Below are 25300 nucleotides of genomic sequence, written 5' to 3' on the forward strand. Positions count from 1 at the left end.
TCTCCTTCTTGGTCTTCATCCTCTTCACTGCTGGATGACTATGAGCCCGAGTCTTCTTCCTCCATCGGTGTTGCTGAAGGCCCCTATTGTTCGTGTATGCACACATCACTTCCGGTTTCTTCTTCGACATCATCTCTCCACTGCTGTGGGAGAGCTACGTTGAAAGAAGGCCCTTCAAATGGATTTCTCACCTGGGAGCAGCCTGAGAGCTAACTCCCTGCTTCTTCCCAACGATAGGCCTCAAGTCTCTTCTTGTCGTGCTGGGCTCCAGGTAAGGCAGCAGTCTTTTTCTCTTTCTTTGGAGACATGTTTAGAGTTATTGTAGATATAGCAAAATGTCCTACAGCAACTTTTAATTGTTCAAAATATTACTTATTTTAACTTTTTTTGAAACTTTCCCAGGAGGGTAAGATTTCCACATCCTAACCCTATGGTATAATGTGACATCCCCGTGACCTCACTGCTTGAAGGTACTAACACTCTCAAATGTCCTGCCAATTAAGACAAAGTACATGGTCACTCGGCCTCCCCCTCCTAAAATCCACATTCAGCTCAATGTGTTGAGTTCCTTTATCAGGACTGGGAATGGAAAGGGAAGATGACCAGCGGAAAGAAGAAAGTGTTCCCAATTCTTTGTTCTTGTGACCTGGGTCGTGGCTTTGCCTTGCACTTTGTTCTTTTGGTTGAATTGTGGACCATTCTCTATTCTTGCCCTCCTTTGATCTCGGGGCCAAATCATGGCTACCAATTATCCACTCACACTTTTCATATTAGATCCATCAGCCATGTCTACAGACCAATCTTGTACATCATTGCCTAATTATTCATAAGATATTTCTAAATGTTGATGTATCAGAAGCAGAATTCTGTAGCTGCAGGAAATCAGAAGTAGACAGTAGTATTGAGATACAAGACAATAATTGATGAATTAGTAAGCTGAACAGAGCAATGGCAGATGGAATTTCATCCTATAAAGTAAGAGATGATGCATTTTAGTTTGGACATGCACTAGATTGGGCAGCACAGTTAGTGTAGTGATTAGTGCAGTACTATCGCAGCACCAGCGACCTGGGTTCGAATCCAGTGCTGTCTTTGAGGAGTTTGTATATTCTATCTGTGTGACTGGATTTCCTCCGATTGCTCTGGTTTCCTCCCACCTTCCAAAAAGTAGAGGGGTTGTTGGTTAATTGGGTGTAATTGGATGGCATGGGCTCGTGGTCCAGGAGGGCTTGTTACTGTGCTGTATGGCTAAATTTAAAATGTAAAAAACTTTAAAATGTAAATTGACACCATGAATAATAGGCAAAAGAAGTATTTGAGGGTAAAGAGACTGTGGTATTTGCCCAGGGATCCCTAAAGTTGGCAAGATGGAGAGGTAAGCTGAGAAACAAAGTACATTGGATACTTGTGGGTTTATTTATCACATCACACCAAATAGTGGGAAGGGTTCTTCAGTGAGCAATCGAACTGGTCAATCTTAACATACATAGAACCATATAAAATAGAACAGTAAGACCACATCTACAGAGTAAACATAGGAAGTAGGAACAGGAGTAGGCCAAAAATGGCCCATCGAGCCTGCTCTGCCATTCAATACGATCATGGCTGATCTAATTTATGACCTAACTCCACCTACCTGCCTTCTCCCCATATCCCCTAATTCCTCTACCATGTAAAAATTTATCTAACCGAATTTTAAATATGTTTAGTGAGGCAGCCTCAACCACTTCCCTGGTTAGAGAATTCCAAACATTCACTACTCTCTGGGAAAAACTATTTTTCCTTATCTCTGTCCTAAATCTACTCCCCCGAATCTTGAGACTGTGTCCTCTTGTTTTAGTTTCCCCGGCCAGCTCAAAAAACCTTCCTACATCTATCCTATCCATACCCTTCATAATCCTATATGTTTCTATAAGATCTCCTCTCATTCTTCTGAACTCGAGCGAATACAATCCTAGACGATTTAATCTTTCATAATAAGTCAACCCCTTCATCCCAGGGATCAACCTAGTAAACCTCCTCTGGACCATCTCCAAAGCCAGTATATCCTTCCTCAAATATGGAGACCAGAACTGGACACAGTACTCCAGGTGGGGTCTCACCAGTACCTTATACAGTTGCCACATTACCTCCCTACTCCTGAATTCAATTCCTCTAGCGATGAAGGCCAACATTCCATTTGCCTTCTTAATACCCTGCTGCACCTGCAACCTAACTTTTTGCGATTCATGCACAAGCCCTCCCAAGTCCCTCTGCACACCAGCATGCTGTAGTTTTTCACCCTTTAAATAATATTCAGCTCTTTTATTTTTCTTGCCAAAGTGGATAACCTTGCACTTACTAACATTGTACTCCATCTGCCAGACCTTTGCCCACTCATCCAGCGTAACTCTATCCCTCTGCAGACTCTCCACATCCTCATTACAATTTGCTCTTCCACTCAATTTGGTGTCATCCGCAAACTTGGCTACACCACATTTTGTCTCCTCCTCCAAGTCATCAATGTAAATGATGAACAGTTGTGGGCCTAACATTGACCCTTGCGGCACCCCACTTATCACTCTCTGCCAACCTGAAAAGCTCCCATTTATCCCGTCTCTGCCTCCTGACTCTCAGACAACCAATTTTCAATCCAGGCAAATATACTTCCCCGGACTCCACTTTCCTGTAACTTACTGAGAAGACTCTTGTGCGGCACCTTATCAAAAGCTTTCTGGAAATCCAAATATACAACATCAACCTGTTCCCCTCTATCCACCACACCCATTATATCCTCAAAGAATCCCAACAAGTTTGCCAATAAGTTACATAAATTACAGTTGTATATAAGTTACAATGAAAACAAAGTTTTAATTATTATTATCTGGATAGACATGGTATGATTAGGAACATTCAACCTAGATTTATGCATGGAAGGTCATGTTTGACAAATCTTATTGAATTTTTTGAAGAGGTTACCAGGAAATATGACAAGGGTAAGACAGTGGATGTTGTCTATATGAACTTCAGTAAGGCCTTTGACAAGGTCCCACACGGAAGGTTAGTTAGGAAGGTTCAGTCATTAGCTGTGAATATGGAAGCAGTAAAATGGATTCAACAGTGGCTGGATAGGAGATGCCAGAGAGTGATGGTGGGTTGGAGGCTAATGGTGACTCTCAAAGATCTGTACTTGGTCTATTGTTGTTTTTAATATACATTCATGGTCTGGATGATGGGGTGGTAAATTTGATTAGTAAGTATGCAGATGATACTAAGATTGGTGGCGTGGATAGTGAGGAAGGTTTTCAAATCTTGCAGAGAGATTTGGGCAAGTTAGAAGAGTGAGCTGAAAGTTGGAAAATAGGAAATACATGGTGAATGGTGGGGTGTTAAAGAATGCAATTGAACAGGAGATCTAGGAATAATGGTCCATAGTTCCCTAAAGGTGGACTCTTAGGTGGATAGGATAGTGAATAAAACCTTTGGAATTCTGGCCTTTATAAATCAGAACATAGAATCTAAGAGTTGAGAGGTAATGTAAAAGTTGAACAAGGCATTGGTGAGGCCAAATTTGGAATATTGTGTTCGGTTCTGGTCACCAAATTATAGGAAGGATGTGAACAAAATAGAGTACAGAGAAGATTCACCAGATGATACCTGGGTTTCATCACCAAAGTTATAGGGAAAGGTTAAAGAAGTTAGGTCTTTATTCCTTGGAGCGTAGAAGGCTGAGGGGAGATTTGATAGAGGTTTTTTAAATTTTGACGGGAATAGATAGAGTAGATATGGATAGACTTTTTCCATTGAGAAGAGGGGAGATTCAAACTAGAGGACATGAGCTGAGAGTTAGGGGGCAGAACTTTAGGTTCAACACAAGGGGAAGCTTCGTCACTCAGAGAATTGGGTCTGTGTGGAATGAGCTTCCGGTGGAGGCAAGTACAATATTATCTTTTAAGAAAAATTTGGATAGGTATATGGATGTACATACATTGGATTTAGAAGAGATTTTAGAATAGAATTTAGTTAATTGGACTTTGGAATAGTGGGCCCGGTGTACTTCCTTAAATTGTAATAATGTCTAGCACAAAGAGAGGATGAATGCACTCGTTTCAGAATAGAATTCCATGTAGTTTCAGAAAATAGCTGTTGAAAATCTTGTTTTTAAAATTTGTCCAGGAAACTATCCAGAGAATTTAGAAGTAATTCATAAAAACCAGATCCCACCCTTTATAATTAGGTTGGAAATTATAAATCACCCCTATCATATTAGGTTTCAGGTCTTCAAGAAGCTTCAAAATGAAATAATTTAAAAAGCTCCTAACCTGTAAATAATAAAATAAGTGGTGTTGAGGGATTGTAAATTTGGTGGATAATTGTTCAAAAGAGGGCAAGATTTTGGTCAGTAAAAAAATCTTGAAAAAGATTCGATACCTAAATTAGACCAATATTGGAAACCGATATCTTGAACTGATGGTTTAAAAAAACTTTGCTTAAAATAGGACTAATTAATAAGAATCTATGGGACCCAAAATGTTTCCTAAATTGAAACCAATTTCTCAGTGTATGTCTAACAACAAAATTATCAGTTAATTTGAGGTTAGAAAAGGTAAAGTATCAAAAGAAGAGAATAATTTTTGGTACATGTAATTAATTTGATTAATAGAACTTAATGCATCTAAACTTTCCTAATGATGAATCCAAAAAAGTATGTATCTAATATTAGCTTCCCAAAAAAAACCTGAAGTGGTAATGCTACCCCCCCCCCCCATTCTTTTTAGTATTTTGAAGGAAAACATTTTTGAAGTGGGGGCCCTTGTTTTTCCATATAAAAAAAAGATATAATAGAATACAATTAATCAAAAAAGGATTGGGAACAAAAACAGGTACAGCTTGAAAAATAGATAAAAATGTAGGAGAAATATTCATCTTGTGATCGAAAGAGGGGACCACTGTGTCAAGGATTTCTTAACATGACTCATTAAAGTAAGATAATTTTCTTTAAACAAATTATTGAATTTCTTAGTAATAGAGGTACCAAGATAATTAAACTGATTTTTAGCTATTTTGAAAGGAACATGGGAATCTAAAGACCAGAAAGAACCCAAGATGAACAGCTCGCTCTTCTGCAAATTCAATTTATATCCTGAACATTTCCTAAATTGATGGAGATAAAATAGAATTGATTAGTCAGGATTCGATATATACAGTAAAAGATCATCTACACAGAGAAACACCTTATGAACACTTCCTGCTCTTGTGATTCCTGAAATATCAGCCGATTGCCAAAAAGCCAAATTAAATAATAATGGATTTAAAGGGCACCCTTGTCTGGGCCCATGATACATCTTAAAAGGTTTAGATTTAATTGAGTTAGTAAAGATTGAGGCTGTTGGAGATAAATATAACAGTTTAATCCAATTTATGAATTGTGGATCAAAATTTAATTTCTCTAGTACAATGAATAAATATTCCCATTCAGCTCTATTAGAGGGCGAAACTAGGAGTGTAAAGAACGTTTAACAAACGATGAATATTAAATTGTAAGTAACATCCCTTAATAAACCCATTTTGATTTTCAGATTATTAAAGAGATGATATTCTCTAGTCTATGAGCTAAAATTTTAGGCAGTATCTATTTTTAAAAATTTATTTTTGATTTTCCAAGACTCTCACAATCCAAAACAACAGTACAAACTTATCAACAATGATATATTATATTCAGAGTTCATTTGTCGCCCTGTCCACCTCTCTCCCTTCTCTCCTATACCCGAATACCACAAGGAAAAGATTATGTAAACCAGTGGTTCTTAACCTTTTTCTTTCCACTCACATACCACTTTAAGTATTTCCTATGCCATTGGTGCTCTGTGATTAGTAATGGATTTCTTAAGGTGGTATGTGGGTGGAAAGAAAAAGTTTGAAAACCACTGTTTTAATTGACTTGATATATGCAGAGTTTTATAGCTCCAAAGGAAATTGGCCAATGAGAATTTTTCTCAAGCAAAATATGTCAGTAAAAATTTGGTCTTGAGCAGTGATTCTCAACTTTCCCTTCCCATTCACATACCATCTTAAGCAATCCCTTACTAATCACAGAGCACTGGTGGCATAGGGATGACTTAAAGTGGTGTGTGAATGGAAAGAAAAATGTTGAGAACCACTGATGTAAACTAAATAAACATAAAGAACCAAAAAACTATAGAGTCACAGATCCTGAAAGGAACCAAATATTAACCCAAAGTAACAAAAAATTGAAAAGATACAAAACAAGAACACGTCATCTGTGCCCCATCCCACAGATTTTTTTTATCTTTCTTCTATGTGTAACTATAGCTACATACCTATATGTGACAGTTAAAGCTGCCATACCCAAAGGAATGTGTCATATTTTCTTCTCAAATTGTATGTCATTTTCTCCACGGGAATTCAACTCTGTATCTCTGTATTCCATCAGGTAATATTTAGTTGGGAGTCAGACTTCTACGTGACGGCTATACATTTCTTGGCTACCAACAAGGCGATCTTCACAAACTGAATTTGGTATCTGGACAGTTTAAAACTCACATCCATCATGTTACCCAGAAGGTTCAATTCCAGTCCCTGTGGAAAATCCACTTTTGTAATTTTTTTCAGAATGTCCCCCAGGTCCTCCCAGAAGGATCTCATCTTTGTACACAGCCAAGTTGAAGTACATTTCTGAGATTTATGACTTAAATTGATGTAATTTTTGTGGTGTGAGATACAGTTGATGCAGGAAATTGTATTGCACCAATCTGTACCTGTCATTAACTGCTGTCATGCTATCCAGGCATAGATCTGGCTAGCACCACTCGTGGATTGTTGTACCCAAGTCTGTCTCTCACCTTTCCCTTGACTTGTGTAGGCCCAGCTTTGGGCCCTAACTTTGGAATAGGAGATACATCATAGAGATGAACTTGTGTATATTCCCCTTTCAAATTAGAATCTCCAAGTAACTACACATGGGCAGGGGCGTAGTTGGTCCCAAATTATCCCTTAAGAAAGATCTTAGCTGGAGATAGCAGAAGTTTTATGCGACAAATCATATTTATTTCTAGTTGTTTGAATGACATAATCTGGCCGTGCTCATAACAATCTTTGATACAACTGATCCCATTCCGGCACCAGGTGTCCAGAATTTTATAATTTATTCTAGGTATCTTAGACAGTATCTTGGTATCAATATTTAAGAGGGAGATTGGTTGGTAGGAGCAACAGTGTGGTGGGTCTTTATACTCTTTCATATAACATAACATAACATATGAAGAGAAATTAAGGCCTCAAAATTTCTGGCAACTTCCTAGTAACTCATCATCAGCATGGCTTGGCTTCGCGAATGAAGATTTAGGAAGGGGGCTGCCCACGTCTGCTTTCTAGGTTTGGTGCTGCTGTGTCATGGTTCTTCCTCCATCTCCTTTTGTCCTCAAGGCCAGCCCTGCATGTGTCCTTGAAGTAGGAGACAGACTGGTGAATGACATGTCGCCAGGCCACATGATTGGAGGCTAGAGCAGACCACTGGCACCATAGGATTTCTTCAGAGTCCTTGTACCTCTTTTTCGGTGCCCCTCTGTCACGGTGGCCAGTGGAGAGTTTGCCATACAGCACAATCTTGAGCAGGTGAAGATTCTCCATTCCGCGAGACGGGCCCTGCCCAGCAGAGCTTTGTCTTCAACAGCATGGTCTTGATGCTGATAACCTCTGTCTTGTTCAAGGACTTCGATGTTGTGATGAAGTCTCCAGTGGATGCTGAGGGTGGTGCAGAGGCAGCGCTGGTGGAGGCGGTCAACGAGTTGTTGGTGGTGGTGATAGGTGACTCACGACTTGGAGCCGTACAGGAGGGTTGTCAGTACCACAGTTCTGTCCACACTGATCTTTGTGCCTTTCTTCAGATGCTTGTTGTTCCAGACTCCTTTATACACTGGCTGAATGCACTGTCTGCCTTTGCCCATCTGTTGTCAACCTCTATTGGTCTTGGCATCTGACGAGATGGTGCACCCCAGGTAGCTGAACTGTCTTCTGGTCAGTATTGCTGATGGTAATATGGGGAGGGTGGTACTCTTCCTGAGGTGTGGGGTGGTGGAGAACTGTCTTCTTCAAGCTGACTTCCAGTCCAAGAGCTCCGCAGCCTTCGTAAAGCAGGACGTTATATGCTGCCGGGCTGCCTCTGTATAAGCAGCACGGGCAGCATCACCGGCGAATTATGGGACTGTAGTCCCCTCTGGTTGAACAGCTGCCATTGGTGCGGTATTGGATGTAGACACTGTCCTCGTCATCAAGGTCTTCTGTGGCCCTTTGGCGCATCATGCTGAAGAAGATGGTGAAGAGAGTTGGCGCAAGGAAGCACCTTGCTTTACACCATTGCCTATTGAGAAGGGCTCTGAGAGGTTCTTGTGTCTGACTTAGCCAAGGAGATCTTCATGTAGCTGGATGACCATGCTGAGGAACTTGGGGGGGACATCCCAGTCATTCCATGATTTGCCACAAACCTTTCCTCATAATGTCGAATACTTTGATAAGGTTGACAAATGTCAGGTGCAGTCCCTTGTTCTATACCCGACACTTCTCTTCGAGCTGCCTGAGAACAAATACCATGTCGATGGTGCTCCTGTTGGCTCTGAAGCCACACTGACTCTCTGGGAGGTTTTCTTCTGCAATGATGGCCACCAGTCTGTTCAGGAGCACTCTTGCGAGGATTGTTCCTGTGACGGAGAGCAGAGTTATCAATGGTAGTTGGAGCAGTTGGATTTTTTCTCCCTTGTTCTTGTACAGGATGATGATGACTGCATCACAGAGGTCCTGTGGTAGTTTTCCTTGTTCCCAGCAGCAGACGAAGAAATCATGGCCTCCATGCTTCCAAACCTCTGGTGGGATTCCATCGACTCCTTTTACCTTACCACTTTTCAGCTTCTTTATGGCCTTGACAGTCTCTATGGCCTTGTCCAGTTCTGTTTTCGCTGGCTGTTATGGGATACAATGAGTTGCTGAGACTTGGGCCATGAGGTTGGTGCTGAAGAGAGTCTGGAAATGTTTTGACCACCAGTTCAGGATGGATGCCTTGTCGGTGTAAAGTGCCTGGGCGTCTGCACTGCATAAAGGTCTCTGGACGTGGTTTGAAGGGCTGCATACCACTTTCAGGGCTTAATAAAACCATCTGTAGTTACTGGTGTCTGCACAAAGCTGAGTTCTCTCTGCAAGGTTAGTCCACACGTTCTGAATCTCTCAAAACATGTGCTGCAGATTGCTGCATACAAGATGGAAGGCTGCCCTCTTGTCAAGACAAGATGGTTGAGCAAGGTGTGCCTGGTGGGTTGATTTCTTCTTCAGCAGCAATTCTTCAATTTCCTGGTTGTTTTAATTGAACCAGTCTTTGTTCTTCTTTGTGGAAAACTGTAGGACTTCTTCAGAGGTCTGCAGGATGGTGGTTTTTGGGTATTCCCAAAGCACTTCTGGAGGGGGTCTGTGGGGAAACTGGGATAGTCAAGCCTCGACTGAAGATTTGCCCAGAAGTCAGCTTTCACTTTAGTTGACTGGAGATTGTCAATTGAGACTACTTCCTTGGAGCTCCTCTTTTGGCTTGGGTTTGGAGTAGACAAGATGATGGTCAATATGACACTCTGCGCTGGGCATCATTTGGGTGAGTAAGACGTCCAAAAGGTCTCTCTGGCACACCAAGATGTAGTCTCCGAGGTTCCAATGATTTGACCGAGGATGCACAAGGTTGTCTTCAAACTTTTTCTGCTAGAAAATGGTGTTGGTGATGGTGAGCTGCTGTGCAATGCACAACTCTAATAGAAGGCAGCCATTGTCATTGCAGCTTCTAACACCATGTTTTCCAAATACTCCTCTCCAGGCTTTTGGATCTTGGCCTACTCTGGCATTGAGTTTGCTATGGATGATGACCTTGTCACCTGCAGGGGTGATCTATATGAGATTGTACAGATCAGTGTAAAACTGAAGAGTTTGGGCATATACGCTGAAGAGTGTGGCATACTGCTCGGTTTGAAGAGCGAGGTGCATGGAAATAATGCGGTTGGAGTGACCCGTTGGTAAGTTACATTTGGAGGCCATGGAATTCCTGGCCACAAAACCAACACCAGAAAGACATCTCTCAGTTTCTGGCTTGCCTGACCAGTACAGAGTGTAGACGGCATCATTTTCTTGAAGGCTGCCTTCCTCTGGGAAGCGGACTTCTCTAAGAACAGCGATGTCAATATCCAATCTTGAAAGTTCATGTGCAACTTGAGTGGAGTGTCATTCTGGGCGACTGCTGTCTGCTATATTGAGCATGGTTTTAATGTTCCAGCATCCCAGTAACTAAGGATTGAGTAAAACAGAATGTAAATGAGCTATCAATAAATGGGAAAATGATTTATAAAACTCAGCTGAGAAGCCATCGGACCAGGGACCTTGACAGACTGTAAAGAGTTAATAGCTACAGCAATCTCCTGCTCTGAGATACGTTGTTCCAACTTTAATTTATTCTCTGAAGAAACTGAAGAAAAAGTCAGATTATCCAAGAATTGTAAAGAGTTTCGATCTTTAATTGAATCTGAACAACTTAGAATAAAATTGAGAAAAAGTCTCATTGATTTCAGCCTAATCATTAGTAACCTTACCATTGTCTCTATGAATCTCATTTAGCGGTGTGATTTTTAATTTGGTTCGCTAAAAGTTTCCCTGCCTTTTCACCATGCACCTAGAACTTGGATTTACTCTTTAAAAGTTGTGTCTGTATAGTTAAGAAGCAAATCATGTTTAGTTTTAAGTTCAACCCTTCTTTTGAAAAGCTCAGGTTTCAGAGTTAGAGCATGTGTACTTCAGCTGATTGGACGTCATTTCTCTCAAGATTGGCCTTGCTTTTAACATTAGCTGAAAATGAAATTATTTGACCTCTAATACAAGTTTTAAAAGCATTCTAAATTACTAAAATGGAAATCTCTGGCAAGTACTCATTTTATGCTTTTTTAAAGAAAAGCAATTTGATCTTTCATGAATTTCAAAAAATCAGGGTCCGATAATAAAAGGGTGTTCACCACCATAGTTTAGTAATTCTGTTAAATCTGTGATATTAATAGACAGAATCACTGGAGAGTGGTCAGAAATTAATATACCGTATATTTTGGCATACAAGTCTACTGGCAGATAGGTCGTCGCCCCCCCCCCCCCCCTTTACTTTTAACCTTATTTTAATGGTTTTTTGTTCTATCTGGCAATCTAAGTCGACCCCCAAAGCTGTAAATTAAGTAAGTTTAAAAAAACAACTTTGGCCTACCAGGCAGCATTGGCGACGACCCATGGAGCTGGAGCAACGACATTGCGCTCCTGGTGGGGGCAAGAACCTCGGCCTACCAGGCAGGAGGGGCGATGGTGACCTCAAGGACACCCAGGTATGAGCGGTTATGGAGGTGCCCAGCAGTGGGGAGGTGGCGGGGAGCGGTGGTGCCAGTGGTGGGGTGCTTCCAGCATCGACTTGTACGCTGAATCGACATCACAGTTTTTTTTCCGGTGAATTTAAGGTCTCAAAAGTATATCCAGCATACAAGTTGAACCCCCCACCCCCCCCCCCCCCTGCTTTTTTGAGAAATTTTTTAGGGTTTCACAACTCAACTTGTACGCCGAAATATACAGTAAGAACAAAAGTCCACAGAAAAAAATTAATTGTTGGTCTATAAGAAAGTAATCAATTCAAGAATATGGTGGACATTGAAAAACAAAGAGAACTCTATCATCAGAATGAAAAAATCTCCATGCATAAATAACCCCAGATTGTAACATAAAATAATTTATTAGTATATCTGACTTATTTATATTCACAATTTTATGAGATGAGCAGTCACATATCGGATCAAGCCAACAGTTTAAGTCACCATTGTCAAAGAATATGTATTCGAATCTGGTAAAAGAGAGAAGAAAAGTTCAAAAAAAAGTCGGATCATTGGTATTAGGACCATAAATGTTAACAAAGATGTAAAGTTTAGGATATAGTTTACGGGACAATATAAGAAAACAACTGTTCGGATCGGCGATAACCTCATGTTTAATAAATGGCACTGATTGATCAATCAAGATTGAAACAGCCCTAGATTCAGCCAAAAATGCTGAGTGGAGTTTCTGTCCCTTCCAAAAATTCAGAAATTGCAAGGTATTAGGTAAACAAAAATGTGCTGCTTGTTTAAAAAAAAATTCTCCTGTTTATACTTTCTAATATGAGAAAGGACCTTACGGCATTTAACTGGATGGTTTTGCCTCACAACATTCCATGACAAAACCTTAATACCTATAGCCTTCAAAGAATTTAGAAATCAGTATATAAATTTATTTCAAAATGATGGCACACCCAACAAAAGTAGCCAAAAAGCTTCTCTGAAAAAATCTTTGCTAAGCTAACAAATCCCTCTCCCCATCCCGAGAATCCCCACTGCAAAAGGCAGCTGCTAACAAATATAACTATATCCCCAAAACTCACTCCTGGCAGTTACCCCAGAAATGAACACAAAAGATAAGAAAGCTCATGCAGCTGCTGAACTGTTATGACTAAATATAAGGAAAATAGTAACGTTCCCATGGATTCAGTAATTAATTAATTATTATTAACTGAAATCATTATTTAACATGTTAAAAAGAAACAAAAGGTAAGAAAAATTGAAAATACACAATTCACTCATCCACTGAAACAGGGTGATAATCTTTCAGAATTTCAGTTGCAGCCTTAGGAGAAAGCAAGCACTTCTCGGTATTGTCCGGTAAGGTCATTCTCAATCTAGCTGGAAAGTGCAAAGATGGTTTTAAGTTGGCTTTGTAGTGCTGGAATATAATTTCTTTACATATAGATCTTTCTTTCATTACATTAGGTGTGTAGTCATCCACGATCCCAATGTTCTGATTCCGATAGGTTAAAGTACCTCTGTGCCAGGACTCTTAGAAGCTGATCTTTGATCTGGAACAAAGAATAATCGAACAAGGCTTTATGCCAGAAGCAGATCTAGAAATAAGCAATCAATACATTTTGTAGGCAACAAATCATGTCAAAAAACCTCGTGGAGAAACCCAGTGAAAATTTCGGAAAACTGGCCAGATTTTGTTCCCTCCTCTAAATTAATTGATTCTCAAATTATTTCTTCAGTTTCTTGTTTCTAAGTCTGCAACCTTCTTCAATAATAAATTGTAAATTTTTTAAATCCCAGATTATCAGTTTGTACATCCTCAGCAGGACTTCATGAGTTTCAAGAGTTCTTTCCAAATCCTTAATTTTGGAGTCATGTTCTTTAATGAAATTTTGTAGTTCACCCCTACTTTCAGAAACTTCACCAAGGGAAGTTGGACTGGCACTACTGATTCGTGATGTCATCTGACTAAGATAATTGATCTCCCACAACCACTGCCTTGTTTTGTGCAAAGTGTAACTCAGCCATTGGAGTGTTTTTGCCTCTGTCTGTTGATTTGGGTTTTATCTGAGTGCCTTCAGCCACACTTTAACAATGCCATCTTACTATCAAAGCCATTCAACTTCACTTCAGTTTTTTGGACTACGTCTGTAGGTAGGTGGTTTTGATAAATCTTGACTGTGGACACAGAACATTATAGCATAATAAATGCCCATGATACAGGCTGACATATATAAACCTATTCCAGTGTCATTCTAATCCTTTCCAATGGAACAGACTCAATGGGCTGATTGGCCTGCTTTTGTTCATGTATCTTGTGAACCTCAAAGTCCATAACCCTTACACCTATGGGCCTATCTAAGAGTTTTTTAAATGTCCCTATTGTACTAGCCTCCACCTACCCCAGTTGTGTATTCAAGGTACCCACCTTAAACAGATGTCCTCTGATATTGGCTATTATCACCCTGCATGTCCACCCTATTTATGCTTGAAATAATCTTGTACGTCTCTGTTAAGTCATCTCTCATCCTCTGCGTGTTGAAGAGCATTGAATAAGCTCCCCTAAGTATCAATGTTGATAACATTTCCATTACTTTTCTAATGATTTAAATTAAACAAATTAGTTTGGAATGGATTTATCCAGCTGCCTGTGGAAAATATACATGGATGGAATGTTCCGCATTATAACTGTATTGGCCACATGATTACAAACTGCACTCAAGTCAATTGAAGATTGAGATTGAACCCTGGCTACTGGGGCTGTGAGGTGGAGCCTGACCTCTGTACCACCCTTATCTGTGTTGGTAAACGTGGTGTAATGGGTGATACTGATACTGTTGCTGGTCTTGCCAATGTGTGTAGTGTGGATGAGTGTGGAACTGTTGATGCGAAGAGGTGGATGGTAGTGGATGAAATTCCTGTTGTAATGCTGCATTTTCCTTGTTAATGATAATAATCCAGATGATGTCTAAATTGATGTCCATGACACTGATGTTAATAATTTAGGAAAACACTCCAGGAAATACCTCTCTAAACCTGAAGGGATATAAAGGAGCTCCAGGAGATCACACTGACTGGGCGATCATCTTCAGTGACCATTGCATGAATTCATCCAGCTTCGCTGCGACTGTTTCCAGTCGACAACAACCTGACAAATTGTAGAACCTTTTAACACTAATACTTGTGTTATGTATATCATTCTTGATCCTTCTGAACGTTCTGTGATCCTTCTGAATCTACTTAATTCCCAGAGGGAGAGATGAGAGAAACTGGGTTTATTTTCCCTGAAGCGAATGAGGCTGAGGGGTGGCCTGGAAAAAGAAACATTGGATTGTGAGAGGCCAATAGCATAATAAGGTAGACCAAAATCTTTGTCTGCAGTAGGAGTACCGAAACTAAAACAGCCTGTGTTTAATGTGAAAGGAAGGAATTTTTCAGTGGATTCTCTTGTTACAGCAGTTCAGGTGACCCAAATTTGCAAATCACTACCAAAAATTCTGGAATATGGAACAAAATCCCACCCACTTGAAATTTAGGTGAAAAAAGTAAATAATCACAAATCTCTTTTTCAACCTTCGTTTCTTGATGCATAAGCAAGGGATGCAGCTTTGCATTACATAAAATCGCAATATGGTCCATTTTCTAGAAAATCACCCCCAATGTAATGTAGGGATTGCCTTTACAAAGTCAACAATTCCTACATAGGCAGCGCAGTTAGCGTAGCGAATAGCGCAAAGCCATTACAACACCAGCAGTCGGGACTTGGGTTCGAATCCTGTGTGTCTTGAGTTTGTATGTCCTCCCTGTGTCTGCGTGGGATTTTCCTCTGGGCTTTGATTTCCTCCCACCCTTCAAAGCATACCGGGGATGTCGATTAATTTTGGTGTAATTGGGCAGCATGAGCTCATAGGGCTATATGTCTAAATTAAATTTTTTTTAAAAAATTAAAGACATTTCAAGAGCCTAAAATAGGCAAGGGACTGAAGAATAAGGACCTAATGTGGGCAAGGGGGTTAAGTGTAACCTGGCGAGTTGATAGGCATGGATATGGAGGGCTGTAGGGAAATCTCCAGGGAAAAAAATCTAATATAAATTAGTCAGAGGCTGGACATCAGAGCTGTGCCTTTGTGCACCACACCCATGACAACATTTTTTCCCCTTTTCAAGGAAGGGTTCTCACCTCATCACGTGGCTGAATAAGGTCCTTGACTTTCTGTGTCTTTGCTATTTAAGTACCTATATGAATAACTCAAACAAATAATTGTAGTTGTTTCTGTTACCACATATAGCAGCAAATTCCATTTATCAACCACTCTGTTTATATAAAAAAAACCTCTCCCCTCGGATCCCCTTTCCTTTCACCTTAAACTCGTGGCCTACCACGGGAAAAAGATTTAGATAGTTCATATGTCTCTGTCCATTTTGTATACATCTTTCAGGTCAGACTCTTGTGCTCTAGGGAAAACCAGCCCAATCTATCCAATCTCTCCTCATAAGAAAAGTTCTCTGATCCAGGCAAGATCCTGGAAGCTCTTCTTCTCTCTCTCCAACTTTGTGTAGTGATCAGAACTGCACACAGTGGCTTGTAAAGTTTTATATTTCTTCCCTTTGAGTTATGTGATAAGAAGCAAAGGATAAAGAACAACACTTCAGCCGACCACGTCCATGCCAATGTGTTTGCCAGGCCCCACTCATCCCACTTGCCAACATTAGATCCTTATTCTTCTGTGCCTTGTCTATATGGGGTTTCTCATTGTCTCGTTAACCTAGTATTTGTTCAAGCAACCGACACAATACCATGGAATGGGATTCTGTAACATGAATCAGTTCTCTAATGAGAGTTAAAACAAATAATTTTGCCTTTTTTTAACTATTGGATTTTCTCTAGTCTTCTGGCATCTCACCTGTGGCTAATGAAGGCGCAAATATTTCTTATCAGGACTCCATCTACGGAGCAAGCCCATCAGCCCAACTTATCCATGCCTTCCAGTTGCCTGCATTTGGTCTATATCCTAAGCATTTTCCATCCATAAATCTATCTAAAAGTTGAAATCAGCTGTTACTATATTTTCCTCAGCACATCATCTGGCTACACATAGAGATGACTCCTTTAGTCCCCCAGTGAACTCGCTCTTTCTCTGACCACCCTTCTGCTCCTGATGTACTTTGTGAATGATTTGAGATTTTCTTAGTCTTTCTTGCCAACGATATTTCATCGCCCCTTTCTTAAATCCTCTCCTATTCATGAGATTCTTCAGAACTCCATTATTCTAGTTGCCTTTTCAAGCATGGTAACATTAGAGCTCTGGAACTCTTCAGAACTCTCTTTTAAAGATCCACACTCATCAGCTATCACTTTACCCTCTTGATTCTGCTCCCAATGTCCTTTCACCAGGTCTTCTCACACTATTGAAATCAGTCTTCTCAGCATTCAAAATTTTAAAATTCATCCTTATCCTTTTCATAATTACGTACTCTCAAACTTTTTGTAATTTTTAAATTATACTCCAGTTCCTCAAGACTGTTCTTGTAAATGAGTCTCTAATGTTTTCATACAAGAACATAAATAAGAGCAGGAGGAGGACATCTGGCGCATCAAACCTGCTCACTCATTCAGTAAGATCATGGCTGAAATGGCCTTGCACTCAGCTCCACCTACCTGCTTTTTTCCCCATGACTCCCCTCCTATACAAAAATCTATCTTTCTTAAATGCTTTTGCAGGAGAACAACCCTGCTTTTAAATTGCATCCCTTCCAGCCATGGAAGGCCATCATCCCACTTGCCTCCTTGTTACCTGTTGCCTGCGCAATTACCTTTGCAATTCATGCACAAGCACTCCCAACTCACTCTACACAAAAGCTGGCTGCAAATCTTTCACCATTTAAGTTGTGATCTGGTCTTTCATATTTCCTTCCTTCTATAACTCTTTCCATCCTCTGCACAATTTGCTTTTTCAATCAATTACTGGTTTCAATATACTGGCCACCTTCTCCAAGGATTTGGGACCTCTGTCTTTGGGAGATTAAATCTCGACTATGCAGTTTAACAGACGTGTTGCATAGGGACAGTTGTTTTGTAAATGGCAATCCATGCCTACGTGGTCAGCAATAATAGTCTTTCAATGAATCCGATTGTAAAATGGTTCAACAATTGCACATAGCACCACATATATTGGTATTAAATCTGTATCTCCGATACGTGATATGATGTATACATTATGGAATGGAGCCACTGTTGTCTATTTCCTATAATGTCCCTAGACCAGGGTTTAAAACTCAAATTTGATTAGTTTGTCAATTGCTTTTCTCGTTTTGGTCAATTACTTTGTTGTATCAGAAAAGTCTCATCTTTACATATTATATTTTATAATTTCCCATGCCTGTTCTTGCTTTTTGTTCTAGATTGCCTCCTCAACTTGCCATTTTCTATTACAAGCCTTGTTCCCATCTGCATTCTTCACCATCATTATCTGTTTTCTCATCTGTTGCTTGTGCATCTCCATATCAATGGGTTTGAATTTGCTGAAATAGTGATTTTGACCCTATCGTGTGAATTATGCTGCATTTGAGCTAGAAGGTACTGGAACTTGAAATTCGTTCTGGGGTACAAATGTTAACAGCATTTTTCCCTATGTCATCAGAGCAGAATTAGGCCATTCAGCCCTTCGAGCATGGACTGAGTAGATGTAGAAAGGTTTCCCATGGTGGGAGCATCTAAGACAAGAGGGCACAACTTCAGGATTGAAGGACATCCACTTAGAACAGAGATGCGGAGGAACTTCTTCAGCCAGAGAGTGGTAAATCTGTAGAATATGTTGCCACAGGCTGTTGTGGAAGCCGGGTCATTGGGTGTATTTAAGGCAGAGACTGAGAGATTCTTGATTAGCCAGGGCATCAAAGGTTATAAGGAGAAGGCCGGGCAGTGGGGATGAGTGGAAAAATGTATCGGCTTGTGATTAAATGGTGGGCAGACTCGATGGGCTGAATAGCCTGTTTCTGCTCTTGATCCTTATAGACTATGGAGTCTATTCTGCCATTTAAATCATGGCTGTGTATTTTTCCTTTCAGCCCCATTCTGCCATCTCTCCATAATCTTTAGCACCCTTACTAATCACAAACTTATCGACTCTGCATTAAGTTAAAAACAATGCTTGAGAAACTCAGCAGGTCAAACAGTGGACTTTATATAGTAAAGATAAAGATACAGAACCAACATGAGGCCTGGGCATCTTCAAAGTATGGAAAAATGTCAGCAGGCGCCTGAACAAAATGGTGAAGGGGCAGGGGGAGGAGCACTGTCCTACAGGCAGGAGGTAATAGGTGGATAAGGGAGGGAATACCAGCAAGCAGGGTAAAGGAGGGATACCTCTGTGAATAGAGAGGGAAGGGGCAGAGAACTGGAGGAAGGGAGGGAGAATGGAGAGTAGGCTAGCAGAAACTGGAGAAGTCAATGTTAATGCAATCAGGTTGGAAAGTGCCCAGATATATATTGTTCCTCCAATGTACAGTGGTCTTGGTGGAATAGTGCATGAGGTCATGGAGAGACCTGTGAGTATGGGAGTGGGGCATAAAACTGAAATAGTTGGCCACTGGGAGATCCCTGTCACTGGTGCGGACAGAGCGAAAGAGGTCAGCGAAGTGATCTCCCAGTTTGCTCCCAGTCTCTCCGATGTAGAGACGGCCACAAAGGGAGCATTGAATGCAGTAGATGACTCTCCACTGTTGCTTCACTTGACTATTTGGGGCCCCAGATGGTGGCGTGGGAGGAGAAGTGGGACTTCCTGTGACCGCAGGGGAAGTTGCTGGGGGGAGGGGGTGTTGTGATTGAAGGAGAGGGTTGAGTGAATGAGAGAGGCATGGAGGGAGCGGTCCCTGTGGAAGGTGGAAGAAGATGTCGAGTCGTGGGATCCTGTTGTAGGTGGCAGAAATTCCAGAAGATAATGTGTTGGATGTGGAGGCTGGTGGGGTGGTAGATAAGGACAAAGGAAATCCTGTGTATGTTACATTTGGGGGAAGAGTGGGTCATGGCAGCTGAGCAGGAAATGCAGATAAATTTACCAACTTCTGCATTAAATATTCCCAATGACTTGGCCTCCACAGCTCTCTGTGGCAACAAGTTCCATCAATCCACCACCCTCTTGTTAAAGAAATTTCTCTTCATCACTTATTCCAAGGCTGTTCCCTTTGTTCCTCAGCTCTCCCGTGACTGGAAATATCTTGCCAAACATCACTTTCAATATTCGGAATGTTTTGATGAGATTCCCCTTCATCTTTCTAAACTCCAGTGAGTACAGGCCCAGAACCATCAAATGCTCATTATACATTAACCCTCTCATCCTTGGGATAATTTTCAGAAACCTCTGGACCCTCTCCAATGCCAGTACATTCTTCCTTAATTGTTTGCCAAAATTGCTTAAAATAACCCAAATGTGGTCTGACAAAAGCCTCAGTATGCTATCTTTGCTTTTGTATTCTAGTCTTCTTGAAATGACTGTTAACATTTGCATTCCTGACCAGCGACTCAACTTGCAAGTTAACATTTAGGGAATCCTGCAAGAGGGCTCCCAATTGCAGGACTCCCATATGCTTCTCTACGCTGTACTCCAACTGATACTTTGCCCATTCTTCCAACCTATCTAAATCCTTTTGCAGTCTCCTTACTTCATACAACCTGCCTTCTGCCTATTTTCTCTAGTTTTTGTTTTCACTAATTGTTCTTTAAATGCTCTGTTAAGTTGCTGCATCCCGGATTCTCTAATAAATCCAGCACATATTCTGTGATTTTTATTCTGTGAAGACAGATGTAGTAATTGTTTAATTCCTCATTTCTTCATTCACCATTATAAATTCTCTTGAGTTTGTCTGTAAGAGCCCACTTGGCCCTCACTAGTCATTTCCATCAAATGAGCCCATCAAAGCTCTTAAGTTTGTTGTTCATGTTTCTCAGCTGTCACATTGTACCTTTTCTTCATTTTAATCATGTCTCCAGTTGCCTGCATATTGCTTCCAAAAATAATATTGTGAAAGAAATGAATCAAAGCTCCAAGGAAATCTCTGTTCGTTCATAATGAGCTCATTTGGGCATCGTGTTGGTGTAGACACATGAGCTGAAGGGTCTGTCCGTGCTTTGTACTGTTCTCAGTCACAAGAGGAAATGCTCACCATTACTTTTTCAGCAATTTCTGAATCATTGTGTCCGATTGGTGATGTTCAATATTGTCTACATGTTCCATACTCCACTAACTTTTCTTATCTGCACTAGTTCATTTTCCATTGCTGGATCCAGCAGTCATTCTCCAGGTAAGAAACAGTCATCTCCCCAGTACTAACTGAATTGCCATTATTAATGATTGCTTCCATGTGTGAGGAATGAGCTGACTGTTAATTCAAATTCTGGCTACATTTAGTGTACTATTTTGTGTACTGTTATGTTGTTTTTGACATTTATCTTGAAGATTATGGTCATAGTGATAAATTGACACAGATTCTGCTGTTGTAGTTGATATTGACACTGAACCTAGTGATATCAATGATGAATCTGCAAATAATTATGTATCGGCAGTTTAAGATGTCACTGTTATTAAATAATTGATAACAAATTAAATTCCTTTTTTGATTCGGTAAATTTGATCACAGAAGTGTCTATTGTTCTTTCTCTTGATATCTACAGGACAGAAGTAGAGCGTGTGGCCCATTGAATCAATACTGGTCTAAGGAACTTTTTTTTTCTGGGTGACAACACCTCATAGTTCCTTTGTAGTTTATTAATTTGGTAATGTGAGTCCCAGATCCCCAATGATTTTGAGTGAAATTATTTTTCTAAACAACCTCCTAATTTTTCACAATTGATTTTTGAACCTTTTGTCTTCTAGTTATCGACCTTCCTGCCAAGATCATTCTGTTCACTCTGTCTGTGGCCTCGTAATGTGCCTCAATTAAGTTTACCCTTTGTTTGGGTGGCGCAGTAGGTATAAACACTGCCTCACAGCCCCAGAGACCTGGGCTCAATGTGGGCCTTCACATTGGCTGTGACTGCTTGGGATTCCTCTGTGCGCTCCTGATACCTTCCACATCCCAAAGTGATATGCTAAATATGTGGCAAACTATATGGCAAAAATTAGTGGGAAGCAAAAGGATTGGGAAACTTAAAAGCCAACTAAAAAAGCAATAAAGAATAAGAAAAGATGAAATAAGAAAGTAAGGTAGCTAGTGACATAAAAGAGGATGTGAAAAGTTTCCTCAAGAACATAAGGAGCAAACGATAAGCAAGGTTGCACATTAGACCACTGGAAAGTGATGCTGGGGCCAATGGACAATGAAATAGCAGATGAACTTAATCCAGCATTGTGTAAGACACTTGCAGTGTAACAGAAGTTAGAGCGTGTCAAGGGGCAGAAGTTGTCTGGTTGGTATTACCAAGGAGAAGAAATTTGAAAGGTCTGAAGGTGGAGTAATTATCTGGACCAGTTGAACAACAGCCAGGATTTTGAAAGAGGCAGCAGAAGAAATTGGGGAGACATTGGTAGATCTTTTGGGAATTGCTAGATTCTAGAATAATTCCTGAGGATTGTAAAATTGCAAATGGTGCTCCACAATTTAAGGAAGGAGGGAGACAAAAGTCAGGAAACTATAGGCCGGTTTATCTGACCAGTAGTTAGTAAGACATTAGAATCTATGATTAAGGATGAGGTTTCAGTGTACTTGGAGGCCCACACTAAAATAGGCAGAAGTCAGCATGGTTTCCTGAAGGGCAAATCGTGCCTAACAAACTTTTGGAATTCTTTGAGGAAGTAACAGGAAGGATGGATAAAGGAGAGTCAGTGGATGTGGTTTTCCTGCATTTTCAAAAGAGCTTTGATGTGGTCCCACATGAGGCTGCTAAGCAAGATGAGAGCCCATGGTATTGCAGGATAGATATGAGCATGGACAGAAGATTGGCTGACCAGCAGAAGGCAGAGAGTGGGGAATGAAGGGACCATTTCTGTGGCTTCCAGTGACCAGTGGGGTTTCGCGGGGCTTGGCACTACCGGTGACCAGTGGGGTTCTGCAGGGCTTGGTGCTGCCAGTGACCAGAGAGTTTCTGCAGGGCTTGCGCTGCCAGTGACCAATGGGACATGACTCTCTCTAACAATTCTCACACTTATAAGACCATAAGATAGGAACAGAAATAGGTTCTTCAGCCCATTGAGTCTGCCTGACCATTTAATCATGAGCTGATCCATTTTCCCACTGCCCAGCCTTCTCATAACTTTTGACACCCTTGCTAATCAAGAACCTATCAATCTCTGTCTTAAATTCCCCCAGTGACCCGAACTCTACAACTGCCTGTGGCAAGAAATTCCACAGGTTCACCACTCTCTGGCTGTAGAAAATCCTCCACATCTCTGCTTTAAGCACATGTCCTTCAATTCTGAAGTGTGCCCTCTTGTGCTAGACTCTTGTACTGTGGGAAACAACCTTTCTTTGTGTACTCTATCCACACTTTTCATCATTTGAAATGTTTGAATGAGATCCACCCTTCATTCTCCTATATTCCAATGAGTACAGGCCAAGAGCTGTCAAACGCTCCTCATATGATAATTCATTCCCAGAATTATCCTTGTAAACCTCCTCTGAACCCTCTCCAATGTCGACACTTTTCTGAAATGAAGAACCCAAAACTGCTCTCAATACTGAGGTTTCACCAGTGCCTTATAAAGCCTCAACATCTCATCTCTGCTCTTTTATTCTATTCCTCTTGAAATGAATGCCAGCAGCACATTTGCCTTTTTTTTAACCACTGACTCAGTTAAAAAACCTTAAAAAATAGTTTGCCCATTTTTTTCTGCCGAAGAGCATGACCATACACTTTCCGACGTATTACATTTGTCACTTCTTTCCCCATTCTCCTCATATGTCAAGTCCTTCTGCAGTCTCCGTGTATCCTCGACATTAGCTTCCCCTCCACTATCATCTGCAAATTTGGCCACAAAGCCATTCATTCCAGAATCTAAATCATTAGTATACAGCGTACAAAGAAGTGGCCCCATCACTGGCCCCTGTGGACACCACTAGCAACTGGCAGCCAACCAGAATATGATCCCTGTATTCCAACTCTCTGCTTCCTGCCAATCAGCCGATGCTCTACCCACGCTAGTACGGTTCCTGTTATACTGTGAGCTCTTTACCATGTGTGACACCTTGTCAAAGACCTGAAAATCCAAATACACAATGTCCACTGCATCTCCCTTATCCAGCCAGCTTGTCACATCTGCAAACAATTCTATTAGACTTGTCATGAAAGATTTTCCCTTAAGGAAACCACGCTGGCTTTGGCCGATCCTGTAACTTCATCTTTTATAATTGACTCCATCTTGCCAACCACTGATGTCAGGTAAACCAGTCTATAATTTCCTTTCTGCTTCCTCCCCCCATCATGAAAAGTGGGCTGACATTTGCAATTTTCCAGGCATCTGGGGCCAGGCCAAAATCTATTGATTCCTGGAAGATCATTACCAATGCCTCCACATTTCCACCACTACATCTGTCTGTTTTTTAATTATTTTTATTGATTTCAGTATAATAATCTCATATACATATTGCATTAATATAACAGAAGGAAATAACCTGATAAGATATAAATTAATATTATAGTCTAGGACCATTATAGGCTGTATAAACTCCAATTAATCAACGTATTAAAAAAAACCTAAAAACTGAAGTAACGCTTATCTAATTCCTCCCTCTAATCAAGTTACTTATAAAGGAAAACAAAGAGGAAAAAAGAGAACGGTGAAACTGGATCGGGTCGCGACCCACAGAAGCCAGATGGGGCATCACCAGAGTAGGCGAACAGCCTAAAACCGCCAACCATGAGAATATTCTATGAATGGACCCCATATCTTTTTAAACTAAAACTTTTTGTCTTTGACATTATATCTAATTTTTACCAAACTTAAATCTGCAATTACATCATGTAGCCACTGCCCAAGAGTCCGTGGAAGTTCATCTTTCCATGTCATTAAAGCCCCTCATCTGGCTATCAGTGCACTCAAAGCTAAAACCTTCTTTTGAGGTACAGACAAAGATATAGTTGGATCACAAATGAAGCCAAACAAGTCAATTAAAGGGCATGGATTTATTTTAGTCTTAAAAATCGTTGAAAAATGTTTTCCCAAAATCTTTCTAATGTAGGATATTCTCAAAACGTGGATTAGTAAGGCCTCTACAATTTTACATCTTTCACACAATGGATTGACATACAAAAAAACGAGATCATTTAAGTTTAGAAGTGTATTCTGTGTACTGCTTAACTATCTAGCACAAAATGACGAATCGTTAATCAAACTTTTACAGATGAGGATGCCAGTCCTCATCTGTAAAAGTTATATTAAGATCCTGTTCCCAGTCAATTTTAATCTTGACCATTGAGGTTAGTCTTAAATCCAATAAATTATTGTAAATTCGTGATATTAACACACTGAACAAACTGCAAATCAAAAAATAGATCAAGAATATTTGAGTCTGTAATTCGAAGAAAATCTTGCAGCTGAGATTGGACAAAATGTCTAACTTTGCCCTTATTCCTCGTTGGAACATGTAATCTCAAAATTTCATCCTTGAAGGCCTTCCCCCTGCTGGATGCATCCCTACCAGAAAATAACTTATTCCAATCAATTCTTCCAAGATCCTTCCTCATTTCCTCAAAATTGGCCTTTCTCCAATTCAGAGCCTTAACTCCAGGACCAGACCTATAATTAACTTGAAACTAATAATATTATGGTCACTGGATTCAAAATGTTCACCTACACAGATTTCTGCCACCTGATCCGCCTGGTTCCCTAAAAGAGAATCAAGTATTTCATCTCCTTTTGTTGGTACCTCTACCTATTGATGTAGAAAATGTTCCTGTGCACATTTGACAAACTCCAACCCATCCA

General features: G+C 40.5%; 1 protein-coding gene across 23 annotated transcripts in view; it reads left to right on the forward strand.

Annotated features, from left to right (window-relative positions):
• The window catches only part of masp1 (MBL associated serine protease 1), a 167798-nt gene that overhangs the window by 41529 nt on the left and 100969 nt on the right, over positions 1 to 25300 (forward strand). The window contains exon 6 of one of the 23 annotated variants that reach the window (XM_069897704.1): positions 6434 to 6654. The exons of 17 other annotated variants lie outside the window; for them this stretch is intronic. In XM_069897704.1, coding sequence (XP_069753805.1) covers positions 6434 to 6514 — 81 coding nt within the window. In that variant the 3' untranslated portion in view covers positions 6515 to 6654. Of the gene's footprint in view, positions 1 to 79; positions 244 to 6433; positions 6655 to 12848; positions 13176 to 14387; positions 21007 to 25300 lie in introns of those variants that run through there. 5 more of the 23 variants (XM_069897698.1, XM_069897700.1, XM_069897699.1 and 2 more) reach the window with 5 other exon arrangements.

The sequence above is a fragment of the Narcine bancroftii genome, chromosome 9 (assembly GCF_036971445.1).
Source record: "Narcine bancroftii isolate sNarBan1 chromosome 9, sNarBan1.hap1, whole genome shotgun sequence".
In the NCBI taxonomy this organism is placed as follows: Eukaryota; Metazoa; Chordata; class Chondrichthyes; order Torpediniformes; family Narcinidae; genus Narcine; species Narcine bancroftii.